General features: G+C 40.1%; 1 protein-coding gene across 5 annotated transcripts in view; it reads right to left on the bottom strand.

Moving 5' to 3' along the window:
* Positions 1–16541: 16541 nt before the first annotated feature.
* Positions 16542–22500, bottom strand: part of NTRK2 (neurotrophic receptor tyrosine kinase 2) — a 204588-nt gene continuing 198629 nt past the window's right edge. For all 5 annotated transcript variants that reach the window (XM_051801380.1, XM_051801381.1, XM_051801379.1 and 2 more), the window contains one exon: positions 16542–21850. In XM_051801380.1, coding sequence (XP_051657340.1) covers positions 21665–21850 — 186 coding nt within the window. In that variant the 3' untranslated portion in view covers positions 16542–21664. The remainder of the gene's footprint in view (positions 21851–22500) is intronic.

Genomic DNA, 22500 nt, shown 5'->3' on the forward strand with positions numbered 1-22500 from the left:
TTTAAATAGTCCTTATACATTTGCATGCATGTGTGTATGTATGTGTGGTTTTCTGTGCTGACATCAAATACATGGGTTTTTTTTACAATTACCAAATTTTACTGCAATTAAAATTTAAAATTGAAAATAATATAAATTAATAAAAAGTAAAATAATGGCAGTGGGGTTTTTTTTAATAAATTACTGGAAAAATATTTAATTCTAAAATTAAGTGATGTGCCACACCATATTCCAAAATACTTAAAGGTATAAAATGTAACCACGAAAACATTCTTAAATATCTTTTTGATTACTAATGTCTCATTGGATTTGAGCCTTGACTTCAGGCCAGTCAGCTCATTGCAAATGCTCCTAGGGCCTTCCCTGGGCTTTGTACAAATTAACACACTTTGCATATAAAAATGAAAGGTCCTGCACTTTGGCACACACACTGTGCCATAACAGACTAAGCCAATAGACTTCAGTGTAGTTTTGGTCTGTTTTCTTCTCTCTGTAGTATAGAAGCATGTATGAAGGAAAGTAAGACTGTGTTAATGATCCTCAATTTTTTTGAGGCATTTTGAATAATGTGCAGTAGCAATTGAATTGTACCTTAAAATATCAATGAGCTTTTCATTAGAAGAAAGGGAATCTTCCTTAAATGTATCCTTTGCCATCAACGAAGTATAATTTTTAAAAATCTATTCAGGGAAATGTGCCACGTTTCAGAAGCTGTTGGTAATTTGAAGAATGTCAAAATCCTTTTGAAAATCATAGTCGTATGCTTCGATCCACATCACAAAGTCTTGGTCCATTACTAGTCTTTCTTCATTCGATGAAGCTGAAATATTTTGGAAAAATTTAGGTGAGGAAGAAAAATTGTTTGGTTGTGAATTAAGATTCTGGAAAAATTATACATGTCTGCAAAATTTGTTATTAGGCTATTTTTCTACTGAATTTTACAAAAGCAACTGAAAATTCCATCTGGTTGGTTTTATGGATTTAGTTACTCTTTTAAATAGTTTATTTTCAGTGGATTTATTAATTTTCAAATATTGAGAAGAAACTATTATATACTCAGAATATTTTTACCGATTTTGTTCAATAACTATTTCCCAAAGAGTTTCTTTGCCTGTACCCTATACAAAGATATTTTTAACTAACATAAAGCAGATGAATTCAGCAGGCTGTTCCTACATCCTTAGTAACAAATGAAAACAAAAGGCCAAAACAGAGAAAAAAAAAGATTTCAAACTGTCTTAAAACAAAATGAAGCTCTTAGCAAGAATTCATGCAGTATGTCTAGTAATCTTAAGATTACCAATCAAACCTTGATGCTTCTGCTAATCTACTATTAACCTTTTCCTTTTTGGTGAGATTTTCAGATTCTGTGAACAAAGCACTGAGATTTAATGAAGACCACTGTCCTCTTGAAGGTGATTTCACAAACCATTACAGCACTGGCATTAATTAGAGGGAGCTAACAGATAAAGATAAAAATACAGTTACTACTTTGGAAAGTGCACAGTTTTCTCAATGTACGAAATTTTTCAGTAGGAAATTTTCACTCGCTGCAGCCACAACAAATGTTTTCACTTCAGTTCAATTTCAATTTCTTTTTCTTCTAGAGTATTTCCTGTAATGTTCTAAACTATTATTCTGATGACAGCTAAGAAAAATTAGCACTACAAAATTTTAAATTTCAATAGTTTTTTTACATGTGCCATTTACCTCCCTTTTCACCATTTACTTGGGCAAAGCAGTGTTTGAAACACGAGGCCACTTCTGGGACGGGAAAAAGATAAAATTGGCAAATGAAATTGTAGACAGCTTTGTGATTGCTTTGACTAAAGATGCTCCAAAAGATGTTGTACAATCTAGGTGTCAATGTGCTAACTGGCTTTACATTTTTGCATTGTATTTCTTTCTAAGAATGGGTGTGCAACTGTGCATGACATCCATGTCTCCCTGCTCCTGTTGGTGTTATTCTGCCTCTATATCTATCTGTTCTAGGAGAGATGGATCAACACAATCAGCACACCAAATGATACCACACAAACCACAGAAATAAATATGTAAGGTTCAAAGTGCATGTCAAATGCAAAGGTAATGGTGAGTCGTCCTGCTCAGAGCTTCAGAGGTGTGTCATAATTTTTTTTGGTTTAGGTACTGTGAATAAAGGAATTTGAAAGCTCTTAAATTCCAGTTGCTAATAATTTTACTCTAACACCTTCACCATACAGTAAACAGGGCAAATGAATGACAAAGGTGCTTCAGTTCATAATGACAGTGAAGTCCTGAACTGTAGTACCATGTCACTGTAGTAAGACAACAACCTGTGTCAAACCTTCTAGGGATGGTCTCTGAAGATTATGGGCTCATTACTCTTCAGTGATTGTTATGGCAAATAACCCTGTATCCTGCAGCGTTTCCACATGGAGCTCTGCTTATGGAAAGAGGAGGCAATTGCTAATGTGCCTGGATTGAATTATAGCTTCCTAGGATCAAATGGAAATAAATTAGGTGTCTGCTAAATACAATGAAGGTGGCGTGTAATGTATATGTAGCTCGTAAGATAAGGAAACTGTTAGCACAAATATCTCCCTATTCAGAATGTTATCACTGCAAATAAATAGTTTAACAGGATGAATGGTGGCTTTCTGAAATAGGCAAGATATAATGCCTGTGTCAGATTGAGTCTGTTAGTATTATCCATAGATCCTCTTGATCTGTGTGCTGGCTTGAACACAAGTGACCTGCACAGCATGAAACATCCTGCAGCTTCCCAGTCACTTAAGACAATCAAGTGTCTCTTCACAGAAACCTTATTTCTGACATTACAGATAGCTTTTTCTCAGGTTGCTAACGTTTCCAACTCTTTCTGCCTGATTCATCTTGTATGTCCTGCTGAGATGGACTGCCACTTCTCCAGACTTCTGCATCTACCTTCTCCAGTTTTTCTAACTCATCGCGTACTCTTATATGTACTTTTTTTGTTTATTTGCCTCCCCAGACTCAGAGCTCAACACAAGTGAAGAAAGAAAAGGGAAGAAGAGAAGACCACAAAAGCAGCAAGAATAATCAAAGTTCTTGCTCAACAGTGTTTCTGGAGAGAAAAAACTTAGGCTACATAAACATCAAGACTCCATCTTCCTTTGAAAGAAGCTACATGTTTTTCAGACAGGATTAGTGGGATTTACTATCCATTTGTGTCAATCCAATCCTTTAAAAGATTTTTGGTAAACAGATGATTTTAAAATGTTCTCCTGTGGCATAAGGATCACTCTCTACTGCTATTTATTAATTACATTATCCCCAATAATCAATTTATAAATACTGTTTCTTTCTGTCTGATGCTCTGAAATAAACATCATGCTCACCAGTGAAATGGTCATTCTCAGTGTAAGCCTCTGCTTCTAGCTCTCATCCAAAGAACATCTTCAGAAATATCAGTGAAGTGGTTGCTATTTATTACTTGGTGTGGGTTTCTTTAACTTTGCTTTAATTTTTAAAGACAATTATAAATATTCTGTTTACTTACTGTGCTTCATACTGCTTGGTAGAAACACACAGCAGCAAGTTTTGTTGGGTTTTTCTAGGGTTTGCTCCTTTTCATTCTTATTTCTCTAAATCATTATTTAATATTTTGGAAGACAATTTTATTTTGGAATTAATTAATGGTTTAAATATTTCTCTCTACCCCAGACTTATTCAGGACTCTCTTCAGGAAAAGAGAGTGTTTTATTTATTTTGACTTAGAGATGAACACACAATGGCATATAAACATGTAGGAGTTTAAAAGAAGCTGCAGTTTTAGTTAAAATGCTAAAAGTGAAGATAACGGTGAGTTGTCCTGCTCACCCCTGCAGAGAAATGTCAGCATTTTCCCTTTTGACGTACTATGGAGGCAGGTATTTATAAAGACGTTTGCAGTATATTAACAACCAGTTCCCCACACATAATCTACAGTTTTGAAAGCCTTGGGACAGGATCATCTTGCTGTGTTAAGAAGCCTGGGACAGCAGTGACAGTACCACCTGGAGCAGAAACCTTCACCCTGGAAGATTTGGGGGATCAGAGAAAAGCAACAAAGAGACCTGAACATAGATCATACAACCTTCAGCTTCTTTTTTTGCACCTGACTTTTAATAGGGGAACTGTTCAATCAATGCCACTTATATTTTCCATGGACTTCCATAATTTTTGAGTTGCCTCAAAAAACTTGAGGACTTTAACCTGCCATTGGTACAGCAAACATCTGATTGAGATTTTTTTACTTCACTTAAGGAAGTGGAGTTGAACACCTGGGTAACCTCAGGGAAAATGACAGATGATAACTGAAAAGTGTATAAGCACAAAGTTTTCTCTTCTTTCACTTTGTGTCCTTTGTGTATTGCCTATTGTTACAGTCATTTTCACTACAGGTTCCAGTAATTCCTAAGCATAGTGTTGTAGTGGTTTGGACCTTGTTTTCCCGCAGAGGCTAAGAAAAATGGTAAAACCCCAGAGGGGTGGAAACCCCTGGAAGTTTTGAAGTTCTGCCCAATGGGCGCTCCTGCAAAATATAAACATTCCACAAGCAAACGGAAGAGAAGAGTTGTAGTTTGTTTGCTGTAGGAGAGGTGGCCATGTTGTGAGCCACGAGGAAGGGGCTCGGAGCCCCTTGGAGGGCTCTGGCCCCCTCCCAGCCCTGGCTGGGGGGACTGCAGAGACTTGAAACAGTGTTAGACTGGGCTAAGTGTCTGTAGTTATGCTGGGAGATGTTTTGTCCACCCTGGGCAGCGGCAGCAGCCGGCACTGACCGGAGAAACAGTGGCACAGAGCCAGAAGAGATAAGACGAAGCAGCAGATGCATTACAGCCAAGCAGGAGGGAACTCCTGGAAAGAGAGAGAGAGAGAGCTGGCAGCAGAGCTACAGAGTTTTTGGGGGTAAGAACTGAACCAGACACCCCCCAAACTCCTTTGAGACCTCTGAGAAAGGAGGAGTAGATGGACTCCTATTTGAGAGGAGCCTTGGAATACAGCAGCACCGGAGAGAGAGAGGAGCTGAGAAGCTCAGTCGTCCTGAGAGCTGAACCAGGACGGTGTGGAAGGTTGGCCTTGGGGGCCCTCTCTTGCTGCAAGCTACAAAGAAGCTTGCAGCCTGAGGCAGGGCACAGAGGCCCTGCAAGGAGCTTGAATCTCCTAAAGGTACCAGACCGTCACGAAGCCCCCTGTGCTCGTGATATGACCGTGGTGGAATGACCTTGTCACGGAGGAAGACCCCTTTGCCTGCGTCAAGGGGCCAAGGGAGCTTGGATACCTCCCTCGTGAGTGCTGGCAGAAATCCAGCTACAACAATCCAGTTGCAACTGCTGCATGCATGAGATGAGGAGAACCCGCTGCCTTAGAAGATACTCCTGCTTAGAGACTGGAAGGGATCTGTCCTTTTTTCCCTCCTGGACTTTTATTTGGAGGGGAGAAGAGATCTGATCCATTGTAAATACTGATCTGTCATGGTAGAGATAGTTGTGATCGTGTGTATAATGTGTTATAGTATTTATTTGTACAGTCATTGTAATATATTCCCTTTCCCCCATTTGGAGTCTGGTGTGTTTTGTCTGGAAAAACCCATCTCACATTGGGTTGAGATGTGACAGGGGGCTAGGACTAGGGAATTGGATTTTGGAGAGTCTCAAACCATGACACTTCCATATGAGAAAAACAGCAGCAAGGAGGAACACAATTATATCAAATTCATTAAAAATGTAAAGATTGGTCAATGTTTAAAGAAATAAAAATATGGACTCCATTTTAATGAGATGAGTTTTTATTTAAGATTGAATTTGCTTGAATACATGAAATTTCATTGTCACCTCTTTTTAGTTCATCACCAAAAATACATATTTAAAAGAAAGAAAAATCTGATTTCGCTTTAGAAAGAATATTGCCAGATACTAAAGATGTTAAAGAACATTGATAGTATTGCAATTAACATTTCACAATAAATAAGAAACTCCTATTGTCAGAAATTGTACTGCTGAAAGTCATGGCTTAGTTCCAATAATCAGGTGAGAATGTCAGATCAAAGGTCTCCTGATACCTGGAGCCTTTTGGAGCAGGTTTGTGGAGAAGGAGGCAAGGACAAGAAGAACACAGTAATAACCAGAATCTTTTCACAGTCTCCTGTGGGCTGTAAACCGATTACTACGGTACCTATAGTACCTCCCCAGAGTGATGAAGCCCTACCTTTTAAACTTCTTTTGTAGATTTTTCTTCCAATGATATGTCCAGCAATTCTTGAATTAATTTTCATTCCTAGTGCCCACAAGAAGCTTTGGCAATGTTACACAGTTAAATTGCATATTTGTAGGGGTATCATCCTCTGTTGCTTCCAGAGCATGCTCCTGGTTTTTTATGTATAACCATGCAGTACTCACCTTCACCATGCCACCTGGGATTTGTCATCTTCATTTTAACCTCCTCAATTCAGAAGACTTAGGACTCTGTTTAGCATACTACCGAGGCATTTCTTTCATCATAGTTGCTACCACAACCTAGATTTTCTTGTTGGCGTTTCTATGAATTGTCTTCCCTTCTACAGTACTATGTGACATATGTGCAGTATTTGAGAAGTAAAGATTTACTCAGGGATATAATGATATTTTCTGTTCCTTCTCTATTCACTGCCTATACCAGTGCTTGCACAGCTGATGAGCATAGTAAGCAACTGAGCAACAAAATGGTTGTTACCTCAGATTTAGGGAGAGACATACCTTCATGTCTAGACTGTCTCAGTATTCCTCTTTGGCAGAAGCCTTATATTTATTGGGAGCTTTTTACTGGCATAGGGTATGTGAATGCATTGCATGCAGAGTTGTCAGATTAAGAGCCCTCTGAAATACACAGCAAGATTTCCACAGATCTAAAAGAAACCTCTGCCAGACCTTAAGGAACTGTCAGACCACCACAAAATCACACAATATGCTGAGTTGAAAGAGACACACAAGGATCAGTGAGTCCAACCCTTAGCCCTGCACAGAACCATTCCCTAGAGCATGCTCCTGAGAGTATCATCCAAACACTCCTTAAACTCTGCCAGGCTTGATGTTGTAACCTCTTTCCTGGGCAGCCTGTTCCAGTGCCCAACCACCCTCTGGGTGGAGGACCTTTTTCTATTGTCCAACCTAAACCTCCCCTGACACAACTTCAGGCCATTCCCTTGGGTCATGTCCCTGGTCACTGCAGAGAAGAGATCAGTGCCTGCCCCTCCTCTTCCCCTCACAAGGAAGTTGTAGATTGCAATGAGGAGGAGACTCCCCTCAGTCTCCTCTTCTCCAGGTTGAACACACCAAGTGACCTCAGCTGCTCCTCATACGGCTTCCCCTCAAGGCTCTTCACCATCTTTGTTGCCCTCCTTTGGATGCTCTCTAAGAGCTTAATATTTCCTATTGTGGTGCCTAAACCTGCACACAATATTCCAGGTGGGGCTGCACCAGAGTAGAGTGGGACAATCCCTTCCCTCGACTGGCTGGTGATGCTTTGCCTGATGCCCCCAGGACATGGTTGGCCCTCCTGGGTGCCAGGGCACTGCTGACTCATGTTCAACTTACCATCGACCAGGACCCCCAGGTCCCTTTCTGTGGCACTGCTTTGCAGAATCTCATTCCCCAGTCTGTTTGTACACCCAGGGTTGCCCCATTCCAGGTGCAGAATCCGGCAATTTCTCACTGAACTTCATCTGGTTGGTGACTATAAAACTCCAGTCCTAAGCGCATGAATGTTATAATAAATGGAGGAATAACCATGTGAGAAAGCTTTTCCTGAGCTGTGGCAGGCATCAGTGAAGATACAAGAGGTAGAGTACTGACTCACGGAGCTCATTCAGTGGCACCATATGCAACAGTAAATGCTAATCATTGTGCATATAAAAAGTAGAATTGGGTTCAGAAGTACTGCCAGGGAAACTGTCCTATCTTCAGGACATCAAGTTTATGTGAGTGTGTTAGCTCAGCACAGCAGCTACTTAAATAAGAAAAGAGGAAATGAATAGAAAATTTGTTGAACAACACTCCCACATTCATTCAACCAAATAATTCAAACTGCTATCGGAGCATCTGAACATGATTTCATCTCTTGCAAGTCTCATCGATTGCATCAAAGTAATTTTTATCACTTATTTCCAGAGAGAGGCAAAAGTTTTCCCAATAGATATTCATTACAGACCTTGCTTCCCCTGCTCACAGTCACCTAGAGCAGTGAACTACTGAACCAGAAAATCAGTTTATCAGGATCTCTACAAGCGCCGAAGCATGATACACAGTCTTAAAAAAACAAAAGAAAAACAGTGTTCAACTAAGAAGAACTTGGTCTGCGTACTTCTATAGTGGAACATTCAGCATGTCGGAGGCACTTCAGTGGGGTGCAAGAGCTTCCCAGTACAGAACAACAAGGTTGAAAAAACCTCCACTGGGTCATGTACCTAGTGGGCTCTGAGGTCAAACAGTTATTCTCCTGACCTAGGAGACATATGAAGATGGACATTTTCTGTGAGCTGTTCCTGGTGCCCTGGCTCAGCTATAACACGTACAGTTCAAACCAGGAAGATCCCTGCCTTGGTGTGAAATGCACCATGTCCCAGCCTTGGTCTCACTCCTGGGTAAATAGCACTGGTTTTTTAGTTGCCTTTTAATACCTCTCACCTCAGGGAAGGGAACCTGGTTGAACTCCTTCTGCTGGGCCTATGGCCATGTGTCCTGATCTACTGAGGGCTTGCAGCAACTGGGAAGTAGCAACCATGATCCGCAAAATAAAAACAACCTTGTTTGAACCCTTAAAAGTCCGCACTTCTCTGAAAGTATGGGCTTGATCCAGCACCCAGTATGGGTAAATCAGCCTCTCCATGAAGAGCAACTGCGTTAGTGGCTCTATTTTAACAAACAGAGCTGTCTTTTTAATCACTCGGTGGTTCTGTTCTGTTCCTTCCCAAGCACAGAGCATTTCCCATTTGAAGAATTACTTTCCAGTAGTTGAATGAATAAGAACTAGTTGGAGCCCTCTGCACAAATAACCACCCAATGAATGCAAAATAATGCATTATAAGAAGTACTCTATTGTATTTGTTGTACAGATATTAATGTGTGTTGAATTTGTGCTATTTAAGAGGCACTGCCATGGTAACTCATCTCTTTTGACAAAGGCTTTATGTCAGAGCAGAGGTAGAAGATATAGAAACTCAACTTTGGGTAACCAGTGAGAGGAAGGTGGCCAGTATTAACCTCATCTAAACATCACTATAAAACAATCTGCTGTGTATGTCTCCTGTTGAGTGTCCCACTCACTGGGGAATCGCCAACTGCAGGATGAGAATGGAGGTAGAACGCAACAAATCTGTGCTGCATTAGTTTCCAAGATGCTGGTTGCCCACATAGATTTAATCACCACTACATTTTAAGCTAAAAATAACAGCATGGGAAGGTTACCTTGCTCTGACAGTGTTACTGCCATCAGCAATATGGCAGGTAACCAAACAGCCGGAGAGACGAATGTAACATCAGGTGCACTTCTCTGCCTTTCACTAGTACTGTTGTTCTCACTTTATGTGTAACAGCTTTACTACTATTTCAAGGTAATGCTAGAGACTGTAAATTTTAGGGATTTTCAGGCTGGCCCTGGCTTGACTTCTTACTCTGGTGTGAGATTATCTAATCCCTTCCCAAGTCTTTTAGCATCACACCTGTTCCAAACACCGGGTTTTGACCACTGGAAGGCAAAACAACAGGAAGGTTTGATTCCTGGGTAGGATCCAAGAAGACATCCCCATTGCTCACACCACAGCAGTCTGCTGCTTTGGGGTTTACAGTTGCCACTGCCACCAGTTCAGTTGTATACTGCCACTTGTGCTGAGACCTAGGTTGGCATGTTGGTGTCGTAAAATTGAAATGAAGAATTTTCATGTTCATTGGTTGTGTTTCTGCCTTTCTAAGGAGAATGCTGACTTTGTCCAAAAAAAGCTGCAAGCCAAATTTGCCTCATGTGCCATTCTGGTTTGGGAAAGCCATTTTTGAACCCTGTCTCGAGTCACATTCACATAGGTGTTTAGCAAATGTAGTCTAAAAATAACCACTAAGCAATGTATATGATGGCGCAATAGAATTTTGCACAGCTTGTGAAAACAGTGTGACCTGCAATATCAGTGTTATATTGCAAACTTCACTGACTGTTTCATGGTTGCCTAGCATGGAAATCTGGGAGGTTGTACAACACGAGGCAAGTAAAAAGCACACTGTAACAGCTTGTGGATCACCTAACTCTTGCCAGAGTGACTAGTATCCCACTGGCAAAAAACCCAACAACAAATACTGCCAATAGGTATTATTTTGACCAAGCAAAGTGCATATTTATTTAGTGGCCTTTATGATATTGAAAGCACCATGTTTACTCTTCATCTGCTTTCCCTCATCCAAACCTGTTTAGATTCTGGGTTGCTAAAAACAACTGGTGCTAATGACATTTGTCCACATAATTCCCCCAATAACAAAGCAGTGAAAAAAAAAAAAGAACAAAACAAAAGTGGAAAGAGATGACTTAAGTTTACAGTGGACTGTTTGCAGACACTTTCTTGTGTAACAGCTTGGATGAATTGGAAGACAGTCTCTGCACCAAACCACCCCACTTTCTGGGATGAAGTGGGAGAGGGGAGCAGGAAATATGAAATCTGTATGTTTATCTTACTTTGTCTCAAAGGCTTACTGTTCCTGGCTGTGGTTTTTCTTGAAATGTTAATGACAGGAGCTGGAGATGTCAACAGTTTTCTTAATAAACTAACTCCTCTGCTGAAAAAAATCGTACAATGAATAAAATGCCAGTTTTAGAAACAGCCATCGGCTGCAGCAAAAGCAGTGGCTTGTATGAGGAGCACAGAACTGCACTTCTACCTTCCTGCCACTGTGCTGACCAGGGTTTTGCTGGCTGCTGACAGCAGATTTGTCTCTGGGCCACTGTGCTGGCTCTCAAAACCAACCTCAGCAAGGATTACAGGAACTCACAGGGCCAAGCAGGCATTCCCACCACAATGGTGAGGCACATGGGTGCAAATACTGTTGCTGCTATCCAGGGGGTCACTGGGATGAGGCAATTCAGGGAAAGGTGATATGCCTGCTTGTCCCTCTAAGGAATGATTAGTCTCTGGGACAAACTATATCAGTCCTCCCTTTGTGAATAGATTAAATCAGTGAATAGATAAAACCAGGACAGGTATTTTGGTGTTTCAATTCTAAGATAATTGAAACTACAGAGCTACACTACTGAGTGATTTATCAGTTACTATGCCAGGGATAAGCTAGAAAACATCTTGCAGAAGGAGGGTGAGGCCAGGGAGCTGTCTCCTCCTGGCACCTGTGAGTCATCCAGTTCAGTGCTAGCAGACCTCCAGCAAGGCAAGCAGCTGCACAAGGCACCCAAAAAATGGCAAGACCAAGATACAGGGACAAGGCGTAGTCATCAACCCTCTGCACAGCAAACATCAGATTGCCTGAGTGGCCATGAGTGGCACTTCCCAGCCAGCAGGTCCAGCAGCGTGTACTCCTGAGGAGAGGTACACTTTGTAACAAACACCAGCCTATGCATGCCAAGATAGGCAGAGCTACAACCCTTGGTGGATGGGTGCTCTGAATATGCACAGCTGTGTGCACAGTGTTTCTGATGAACAGAATGACAGGTAAATGTCATCGCAGTGTTTGGCATCTTTTCCCACTCGTGTAAGATCAAGACCATTGCATGCTGAGGCCTTTGTCTACCTCAGTCAAAGTGTGCTCCTCCCTCCTTCCCTCTCTCCAGTCTCAGCCCTGGGATGATATAGAGGCCACAGGAAAGAGTCAAGGAGGATTACAGGTTTCAGGCTAACCACAGCCATGCACACCTTTCTCATGTTAGAGCTACACCACGCCACCTCCACAAGCATCCCATGAGACTGCACTGACTCACCGCAGACTGATAGAAACTTATTATTAGCACTGGGCTCAGCCTTCATCAGTGAAAGGGAATCATCATCTCTATCAGGATGAGGACATGCAGAAACCAAATCAGTTCAGGAACTTGAGGACAAGGACTTTTTGTTTGCCAGAACTGTGCCCAGAAGTCACATGAGGGTGGGAGACCAAGGCTGTGCTCTCCCCTCTGGGGACACCTATGCAGCTGTTCTATCCCTTACATACTTCAGGGCATGATGGAAGGGGGAAACATCTGTCTTGGAGGATAAGACATGAGTGTGCTGAGATGTTCCCATATTGCTCCTCAGTAGATGCCACGGGCTCTCAGCACTGTTTATGGCCCAAGTTCAGCTTCTGTCCACTTTGTAGGCTGGACTGGCTCCCACTTTCATGTTTTTCCTCCTCTCTGTTGCATGGAATAAATACAGGGTTCACCTGCCCTCACACATATTGAGAGCATCTGCTGGCTCTGCAGGGCACAGAAATTAGAGGACACTTACATGTGCAAAAACAATTGGCAAGGAACTGTCTGCTTCCAGATTGGAAGGTTCTGACCTGGCAATGCATGTTGGGGAAGAAAAGAGCTTCAAATTAAATGTTATCCGGGTCCAGGGCCAGTAGCACCGGCTAAAAGGGCAACAGAAAAGTGCTAAAGAGAGTTTTTTCCCTTTGATCAGCTATCATAAAACAGTTGTAAATTGGCTTCACACTGTGAAGAAGGTGATAAAGGCCTTGTCATTTCTGCTGCAGCCTCAACCTTCCAAAGACTGATCTGGGTTACCCTGAGCAGGACCCTACCCTGGGAGCTACCTGTGTCAATCAATATTCCCATTCTCTGCTAATCATCAATAAATTACTGAGTCATTCCCAACAGTTTCTAACTGGGCCTCCTGAGAACTCAGGTTAATGAACCCTGAAGTTGGCTCTGTCCGTGCTGTAACACAGTGAACAGCAGTATTACTTTTTATGTATTTAAATGAACTGTTTCAGAAGAAAAAAAAGGCAAAAATCAGCATAATAGAGTGGCAGACCTAGACCTTCCAACAGTCATTGTATCATAACAAAGAACTGCTAGGCTTAGAAAAGTCTTCCATATTGGAAGCGCTAAAATATGTGTAAATAATTTGCCAAGTATCTGTTTTATTTGTCAGACACTGAGACAGTAAATCTACATGTCTAATGTTTACAGCACATTTTAAACAAGGTTTTGCACACTTACTCTCTGATCTTCCCCAGTTGTCTCTTCTTCCCTTGTATCAAATTTAATACAGACACCAGCCAGAAAGAGCACAAGCTATTCTGTTCTGAACATTCTTATTAATCTGTAGTCTAGGCTGAGTTTTAGCTCAAATTATTATAACTTGTGATAGTACATTTGTTTGCATGATGTTATTATCAGTTCAAGAAAGTAAAGGAATTATTTTTCCACTCTACTGTTGTTCTGCTTATGGTCTTTTTCATTAGGATTCTTCATTGCATCACTGATAAAAATACACCCAATCCCTAAAATCTTCAACTCTCAACTCTCAAAAGGCATGAGTTGTTGAAGGAACTCTGTTATGTCTTGTCCAGAGTAATCCATGCTCAAGAGGTTGAAGCACAGGGCTCTAGCATAGAAATGAGTTGGGTTATTCTTCAGGTGATTACTTCAAATATTATTCTTTCTTGCATGAGATCTTGCCTGCCAGAACAATGGTTTATGACAAATACTAATAAGCTGCTTTGGTAATCAAACCTGTGAGCTGGTTTAGTAGACCCTGCCTAACCCTGTCCTAAGTACCTCCAAGATGTTTTTTGTCCTTTATAGGGCCAAAAGTCTTTTTTGTAACATAAACTTTCTCACTTTTTAAAAACAAATTTTTATAGCCATTAAAAATCATGGCTAGGCTTTGCAAACAAAGATTTAGGAAGGCTCTATCCACGTTTGTTACAAGCACGCTGGTGGCTAATGAGGCCAATATGAGATAGACATATCCAATTGCAAAAGGCACAGCAGAAAGACTCCTCAGGTGGTATATTCTGCAAGACATGATTCTTTCTGTGTTGTCTTTTCTCCTCAAGAGTGATCCTACGTGCGTTCTCAAAGGAAACGGCAGCATTATAGATGGTGTGTCTCCAGGCCTCCCGACTGGAGGCCAGAGTAGACCAGTTATGATGATCAATGTGGCCGAGGCTGAGATGTTGTTTCAGGGAGTCCTTGTATCTTTTCTTTGGGGCTCCTCTCTTGCGGCAGCCGGTGGCAAGTTCACCATAAAGCAAGATCTTAGGGAGGCGGTGGTCCTTCATCCTGTAGACGTGTCCTGCCCAGCGCAGCTGTGTTCTAAGTAACATGGCCTCAATGCTTTGACAGCTGCTTGTCCTAGAACAGATGTATTAGTCATATAATCTGACCAGCGAATGTTTAGGATTGTATGGAGGCAGTGTTGATGGAAGCGTTCTAGGAGACGCAGGTGGTGGCGGTAGATGACCCATGATTTGGAACCATATAAGATAAGACAGCACTACGGCTTTGTAAACACTGATCTTGGTACTTTTCTTCAAGTGTTTATTATGCCATATATGCTTTTGCTAACCTGTTGTCTATCTCCCCATCAATCTTACCATCCGAGGAGATGAGGCTACCTAGGTAACTAAACTGCTGGACTGATTTGAGCTCTGATTGGCCAATGGTGATATGGGGATGATGGAAGACTTCCTGGTGCAGGTTGGTAGAGAACTTGCATTAAAAAACACTAATTAGAGTAATCAACAGGCACTGTGAATCACTTTTAAAGTAATACAGTGATCAAGACGATTGTCCAGTTATATGACTTCTTCATCAGGAAATCAATTGTAGAAGTTTGTTGAGATGTACCAGAAGCAGGTACAGGACTTGTATTGCATATTCCTTGCTGACCTGCCTGGTCCTTCACAACTCTCTCTGGATTTTATGCAGATGGCTGGCACAGGTGAGTTGACAGGTCTTTGGATGCTGAGGCCATGGAAGGCTATTTCTGAGCTGTGCACAAGTGACCTTAAAGAGGTTACCAAGTCCAACATGTTTTGGGAGCATCACTAAGCTCATCAGCCTCATAAGTCCTCCCCTAGCCTCTTATGAAGCCTTACCCTTACAGCTGCAGTGAATAGAAGACAATAAAAATGGCACCAATCATTGGTTTTAAACTGAGCCTCTGCTCTGTGCATGCTGCAGGGCCACATGCACCCAGGTGCAAAAGGTAGAACACACAAAACTTTCATCCCTCAACTAGAGATGAGCAGGGTATCAGTGTATCAACACCTTTTGCTTGCCCAAGGGCCCATTGGTAGGAGCTTGAAGGAGCTATGGGACTCTGCAGGCAGGTAGGATGGCTGCTGGGGAGAGAAACTCAAACTTGAGTACTGAGGAGGCTGCACTGCAGAAGAGAGGTACTTGCCTGCCGTGTTACTATGCTGCAAAAATTCTGAGTGTACTGCTGAGGAGGCCCATGGACCCTGATAGGTCATCTGTCTTTGTGTCTTGTAGCACAAAACAGCCATGAGGAGTGGCAATGTCCTGTCCCTGCTGCAGCTATGTGCCCCTAGCCTTAAAAATCCCCGGGGAAAAAGAATGGTAGGGAGGGTGTGCAGGCTGTTGTGCCCGTGCTGCTGGGACTGCAGGACGATACTTACATGGGTTCAATCCTGTGCATTTCTGAAGCTCTTGCTGCTGCCAAACATACTTCATTGCAACCAGTTGCCTGCAGCAAGGTGTTTCATTTTGGGATGGCAACAACCCATTGAGTCCAAAAAGGCATCCAGATTTTACCATGAAAACAGATAAGGCATTTCTAAGTTCCTGCATAAATATGAACTGCCAACAAATATCTTTTAGTGTGGTCCAACCATATTTTCAGTTTTGAACAGACTTTATGCTGAGGCTTCTTCTCAGTGGATTATTTTCCTTTGACTTTTTGAGTGCTTAAAGCCAGCTCATCTATCTTGGAGAGGTCTCTTGACAGAAGGAAGCACATGCATTTGTAAAGTGGCTCTTACATTGTTTTATTCTGACCTTGAAGGGCTTGGTTTAGATGAACAGCTTGTGGAGGGATCTTTAATCGGGTTGTTGAACCTCCCCACAGATGCCTAAACACTCCATGTTATGAATCCTAATTATGTTCTTTAAGGACTTGGATTTAATGCTATTATATATATTTGTTCGGAATATATTTATTCTAGATTGACATGAGTTAAAAAGAACAAACTACATTTTTAACATGGCTGTGGTTTGAGGGATACTTTCAAAAAAGAGTCAGAAAATACCTGAAGACCTGTTTCTGCTAGAAGATAAACTGGGTTTTGCTGCCAGCTGTCCAAATGAATAAGCATTCAAATAGGATCTTCAGTTGGAAAACACGGACTAAAAAACCTGAGACTGCCATCAGATTGACTGTTCCTTTGCCCTATTACTATGGGTCTCTTCCTTCATGAATTATGAGTTCAGTGACCTTTTTTTTTTAGAGGGCAAACATGCCACCTTTATAAGCATACCAAAGTTTTCCTTAATCTCATCCTTTTTAAAAAGAATGGAGGTAAACAAAGCCATCCAAACAACAGAAAATAGCACACAACACTTAATGAAATTTTTAGTGTTTTAAAGTAACCATTTTATATTTCTTTTGGATGACACTGTTTATTGTAAGACATCATTTTTATTAAATACACTGTAATACAAGAGACTTTCCATGTCATGTTGAGAGAAGCTGATCACATGATTCACAAACAAAACTTTTAACACTGATACCTAGGCATCACTTTGAAATCAGCCAAGATGCAATGAAAGTTTTAAAGCAATGACTATTCGTAACAAACTGTAAAACAAGAACCACTAAATATTTCCACGGAGACATCACATTAAATAAAAAAAAGAAAAAAAAAAGGAGAAAGATAGCTCTACACACCAGGTCACAGTTTGGTGACAATATAGAGATTTATATTTGTATGTAGATATCTTCCTCTTTATGTGACAAAGAGAGTGATATCTAGAAATATATATACATAAAGTATAGGTGGAGAGCAGGGCAGGGACAAAAATTTCATAATTAATTGATTCTCTCTCTGTTGGTGATTCAATTAAACATCAATGTTGAATTAAATTACTTGTATATAAAATATTCTTAGCTGCTTTTCTTTAAGTTACAGAAAGATACATATAAGCTGCAAGAATTAGGCCTCTGGAAAGATTTGATTTGTTCTCTGTTTCCTCACATATTCCGAACAACGGCCTCATTACTGGCAGCTTTTACAATCCTTGCTTGAAGTATTCACTGTTTATAAAACATCAGCCGGTTATCACTCAGAACCTTGTACAAGCAAACAAAAAATCCCCACAGACCTTGTCCAGAATGCATAGACAGAAAAATAACACACTCATCATTTCCCATTTCTTCTCCTGAGTCATATGTTAAAAAGATGGCAGAATAGTCACTTGGTTACCATTGTAAATTTCACAGTGTTTTCCCTGCAATGTGTAGCTTTTTTTTTCGTCACATTTGTGATGAATGTAGCACATCTCCCCACCCCACACATATAAAGGTGTTTAAACTAAGGCTCTAAAGGACCTTTTATTCAAAGCAGCAGTGGTTTATCCCAGCCCTCACAACATGAAAATACAACTTCCTGTGCTATCAAAACTTAGAAATCCTGACCTTGCTTCCCAGTCCCTCCCCATTCCTCTTCCTCATGTTTTATAGCAGTATTTGAAATTCAGTTACAGGCTGCAACAACCCAAATGTGGACTTGTTCTAGTATATATGCATTATAGCTTAGTCATCCAGTGATCTAATAATTTTATCGGGTTATTTAATTTCTTTTTAAAGTGTTTTGTAAAAGTCTACATCAATCATAATCTCTTATGAAGGTGGAGAGGGTGCAGTGAGAGAAAGAGAGTGAAAGAGAGAAAGGAAAATATAAAAGAAGGAAAGAAAGAGAAAAGGAAGGTCAGAAAAAGAGAAGTAAAAAAAGTAATAAAGAAATAACAAGAAAGGACAAAAAAGAAAGAAGAAGAGAAAAATAAGAAGTTACTTATTAAACTGTAGACAATATATAGATATATTGTTTTATAGGTCAAAATGAATGCAGTCCTTTTAAAGAGGATACAGTCCATCAGGCATCATAGGGTGCTGTTGCTTTACAGTTATCTGTTCTCTATGGCCACTTCTAAGTTCCGTGGATCTACTGAGAGTGAAGGACAGAGTGCAGTGAATTCTACTGTTATTGATCCTGAATGTCGGTGTTCTCCTTCTTTTACAAGTCATGCTGCAGTTTGAACAGTCCAGCTCATTCGTGGAATCATTTTGTTACTGAAGACAATTATAAAATGCCAATGGAGCTGCACCGTTATTCTAGGAAATAAAACAAGAGTAGCACAAACCCAGAAATGAGAGTAAAACAAACTTTGTTTTCTGAGCTTGGAAGCTTGTCTGCTCATTTCACTGTGAGAAATCAACAAGTGAGATGGGTATGGAAGAAATGTTTTTATGCAATCATCTGGGGAAGAAAAGTGCTCGTTGTTGGATCTCTGGCATTCTAGCACTGCCTCTGCTGCACACCAGTTAAAAAGTTGAATCTTACAAACATAGAAAAAGAAATATCAAAAGAAAAAAAATTGGTTGCTTAGCAGACTTTATCAATTTATTAATAGCACTCTAATCATAATTTGTAATAACATAGGTGTATGTAAATTTATACATATACACACAGCCCATACATAATGTGCATGCATGTCTGCACATATATAAATAAAATACAACAGACATAGGCATACATGTATATGCTATGTGTGTGTATATATATATGCCATATGCAAACACAGATATATTATATATATTATATATATGATCAGTTCATAACACAGTTCAGAAAGACTTTTTAAATGAGCCTGATTGTCATATTTACTGTGTACACAATTTACCTGACAGTGCAAGCATGATGAATACGCACATATACTCACCCTTCATTTATTTCTTCCTCTTCTCTGCTCATTGTGCTACATTTACCCACCTTTTCACGAACAAACGCAAACTATGTATAGCTACAGTTTATAGCTTTTTACTGTGATTATACACTTTATGCACTATCAAGAACATTAAGGATATAGGTCAAGGTTAACCATACTGGTGGCTCTGTAGAACATTTGGTCCTTTAGGAGTTTAACATACTGCTATGTTATTGCACAATGCTTTCTAATACTATTTATTCTCTGAAATGACTCTAAAATTTATTCTCACTAGTAAATCAAAAAGAAGATGCCACTAAGTGTATTTTCAGGGTTTTGTGGTTATTTTTGGTATACATTCTTTCAGTGCTTGCAAAACACACGTGCTTGCTTTTGGGCTGGAGCCTGTTTTCCAGTAGAAGCATCATCTCAGATGCCTTTTTCTTCAGCTCAAAAGAAACTAAGACAGAATATGCAGGTAGAAGCTTAGCAGCCCTCTCCACCATCTGCATCCTCCTCCCACTGCACAGTAAGAGAGGACTCTGGTATCTTTCTTTTCCACCACTGTTATTTTGAAAATAATTTTCAAATTCCTTTAAAACATAACATTCATTTTCTCAAGAGAATGGGTTTCAGCGGATGCTCAGTCTTTATCTAGTTTTCTGTGAGAACTTCCAAGACAGTCTAGATAAAATCTTAAGGCCCATTTTGTAGGAATCTTCCTCTGGCTTTTTATGTGTTTCCAGTTCAGTAGTGTTAAGAAATAACATCTAGTTTATTAAAGAAATACTGAGTATGGCTTTATAGTTACACTGTCATGTTTATTTGTAATGCTGCCTTTTCAATGACATTGAGAAGGGTAAAACTTCATCAGTGTCCAGTGAACTGTCTTCTTCTGAAAATGTTCAGAATCTTTATAAGCTAGCTCTAAAAGTTTCTGAAGGAAAAACTTGAAGTGCCTCAATAAATAATACATGCAAGCAAATTATATATTAAATGTTCTATGGGAACACTTACAAAAATAAAATGCTTAATTTATTAAATAAAATATCCCCAACACGAAGATGAACTATTTTGATCTGGCTCATATCAATAAGAAATAATAAAAAGAGAAAATGGAAAGAAAGATCACTTTTTTGCAATAATGCCCCCTCACAGAGGGAGGCAAAAGTCTTGAGGAATAGGTAAGGTAGGTTTTCATTTGTAAGAATTTATATTAAAAATAATCCTAACTCTAAATTTCAAATTGTCAACTTCTAGTTTGAAAAACAACAAGTATGCCCATGCAGCTGTCATCAACACAGTGGCCATGCAAATGTTGTACATATACAATGCCAACCCAAACAAAAATAAATTATTTAAGAAAGTGTGGATGTTGGTTATGACAGCAATAGTACCAATACAAACATGGTGCTGAGCTCAGAATATTTGCACTCTGAATAGCAAGCCATAACAACAGAGTAATTTGTTTTCTCTAGAGATCTTTATCCCCTGCTATGTCTCAAACATAACCAGTGATCTCCGTGCTTTAGATTATTCATGTTATATCAGCCTATAGTATCTATAACATTGTAAAGGCATTTTAACATGGCTAATGTCCTCCATTAGCCCCTACTAATGAAATATTGTTATGAGTTTGCTATGCCTACTAGGGTGTACTACAAGATGAGTGATCGTTTCTGCACAAAGGGCATTAATTGACAAAGACCATGCACAGTTTTAATTGCATGGTTAAAAAAAAAAGAAAGGGATTAAGGAAGGAATATGCTGCTGGATAAGCATAGTATAAGATATATCTGCCCCAGCATCTATAGCTCATCCTATCTTATCAAAATCCTTAATTTCAGCATGTGATCATAAAATTAATACTGTACAGCTTCAGCCTTTACTAAAAAAGACTACCTGGAGAACATTCTTTCACCAGTGGCATGACATTATCCTAGCAGTAGACAAAATAAGGGCATGTGTTTAGTTTATCGTGTTGTAACACAACTGTGTGCAGTGCAGGCAGCATCTTTTTTCATTTTACTTGATTCTGGCAATGAATGATGCTGGCAAAGCACCTCCTTAAACAATCCTTTTAGTCCTCAGAAAGATTCTTCAGGGAAATTGCTAGATCCCCTATTGCCTTCTATCAAATAATTTCAGTGTTTTCTTGTAGGGTTGAATGCCACCTGATTCTCAAGTTCCTCCAGATAGTGTATCACAGAAGAATGTCTTCTTTCCATCTGGCTTTATCTCTGCAAAGAACATTCTTCATGTAGAGAAGTCTTCTTTTTCCACCCACAGGCCAAAGCAAAAAAATGAGGTGAATCCATAGAAACTCCCAGTAGCTGTACTGCAGAAATCACAAAGTTTAGTCAAATATATTTTTCCCTTTTTTTCATCCACATCAAAGGCATGAATACAACAAGGCATTGTCAGTTGTGGTGGGCAAACTGAAGAGTCTGCTGATATAACAGATCAGGTTTTTAAGGCCTTTGTCTATGCAGAGTTACAATAACGCAGAAGCCAAATTGATTAGAAAGACAGGAGAGAAGGAAAAAAAAGATAGAAACTGAGAGAGAGAGAAGATACATCTCAGTAATGTCTAAAAAGTCAATATTGTGTCTACAGATGGAGAAGTGCACATTGCTTGCCCTTTGAAAGCTTCTCCGCAACTTTGTCATTGATACTGTCAAAGTTAAGAACACATTTTAATGGAGTTCAGCGGTAGTTGAACACATTCATTCCTGCAGCCCAGAAGAAGAAATGCTAGGAGACTTTAGCCTAAAATATCCAAGTAGACTGGAGATGCCTTGGCCAAGTTCTGAAGGAGGGAATGGATTTCTTTGATGTTGAGCCTCATGTGAGGCTCCCGTTGCCAACAGCCCAGCATCAAGTCGTACACTTCCTTTGGGCATGTGCGAGGTCGCTGCAGGACTCGCCCCTGAGTGATGCACTCAATCACCTACAAGAAAGCACAAGGAAAGGATCAGCACAGCTGTGCCAACTACATGGAGTTCATCCATCCAAGAGTTAACTTTAATCACTACAGCAGCCTCACTGGTGCTGGTCATACAGCCTGCTCTGTCAAGGGCTGCATTTCTAGGTAAGATGCATGAGCAGCACTATGCAATCTGAAAAAATAACTAAATTCAAGTGGTCAAGGAGCAATAACTTTTCTCATATTAAGTTACCCATGTTGCCCCTTTCACACAATAGCTAGGAATTAATCCCATACTTTCCCTCTGTATCCATCTATCAACCTCATCTCATCTCAGAAGGAGGCTAAATTTTCAACCTGCTCACACAGAGCTTCAATGCCTCTCCTTCTCTCCCTCCCTCTTTAAATTTATGAGTATCACCATAGCTAATCTCTGGAAAGAGATTACTTTTGGCTGCCTGGAAATCAACAGATATCTAGATTGCTTCAATCTATTCAAGAATGGTTATGGACAATGACTCTGCAACAATATCATGTATGATACGACTGTTAAGGAGATAGCTAAGGTTCTTTTCATTGCCTCATGTCCTTTTCATGCCTTTTTAAATACCCTGATCAGACTCTATCCTATACAAAAGAAAAACCTAAATTCCAACTATTCTAGTTCTACTTGG

This window comes from Manacus candei, unplaced genomic scaffold (assembly GCF_025592945.1).
Source record: "Manacus candei isolate 608988 ecotype Guabito, Panama unplaced genomic scaffold, ASM2559294v1 h1tg000051l, whole genome shotgun sequence".
In the NCBI taxonomy this organism is placed as follows: Eukaryota; Metazoa; Chordata; class Aves; order Passeriformes; family Pipridae; genus Manacus; species Manacus candei.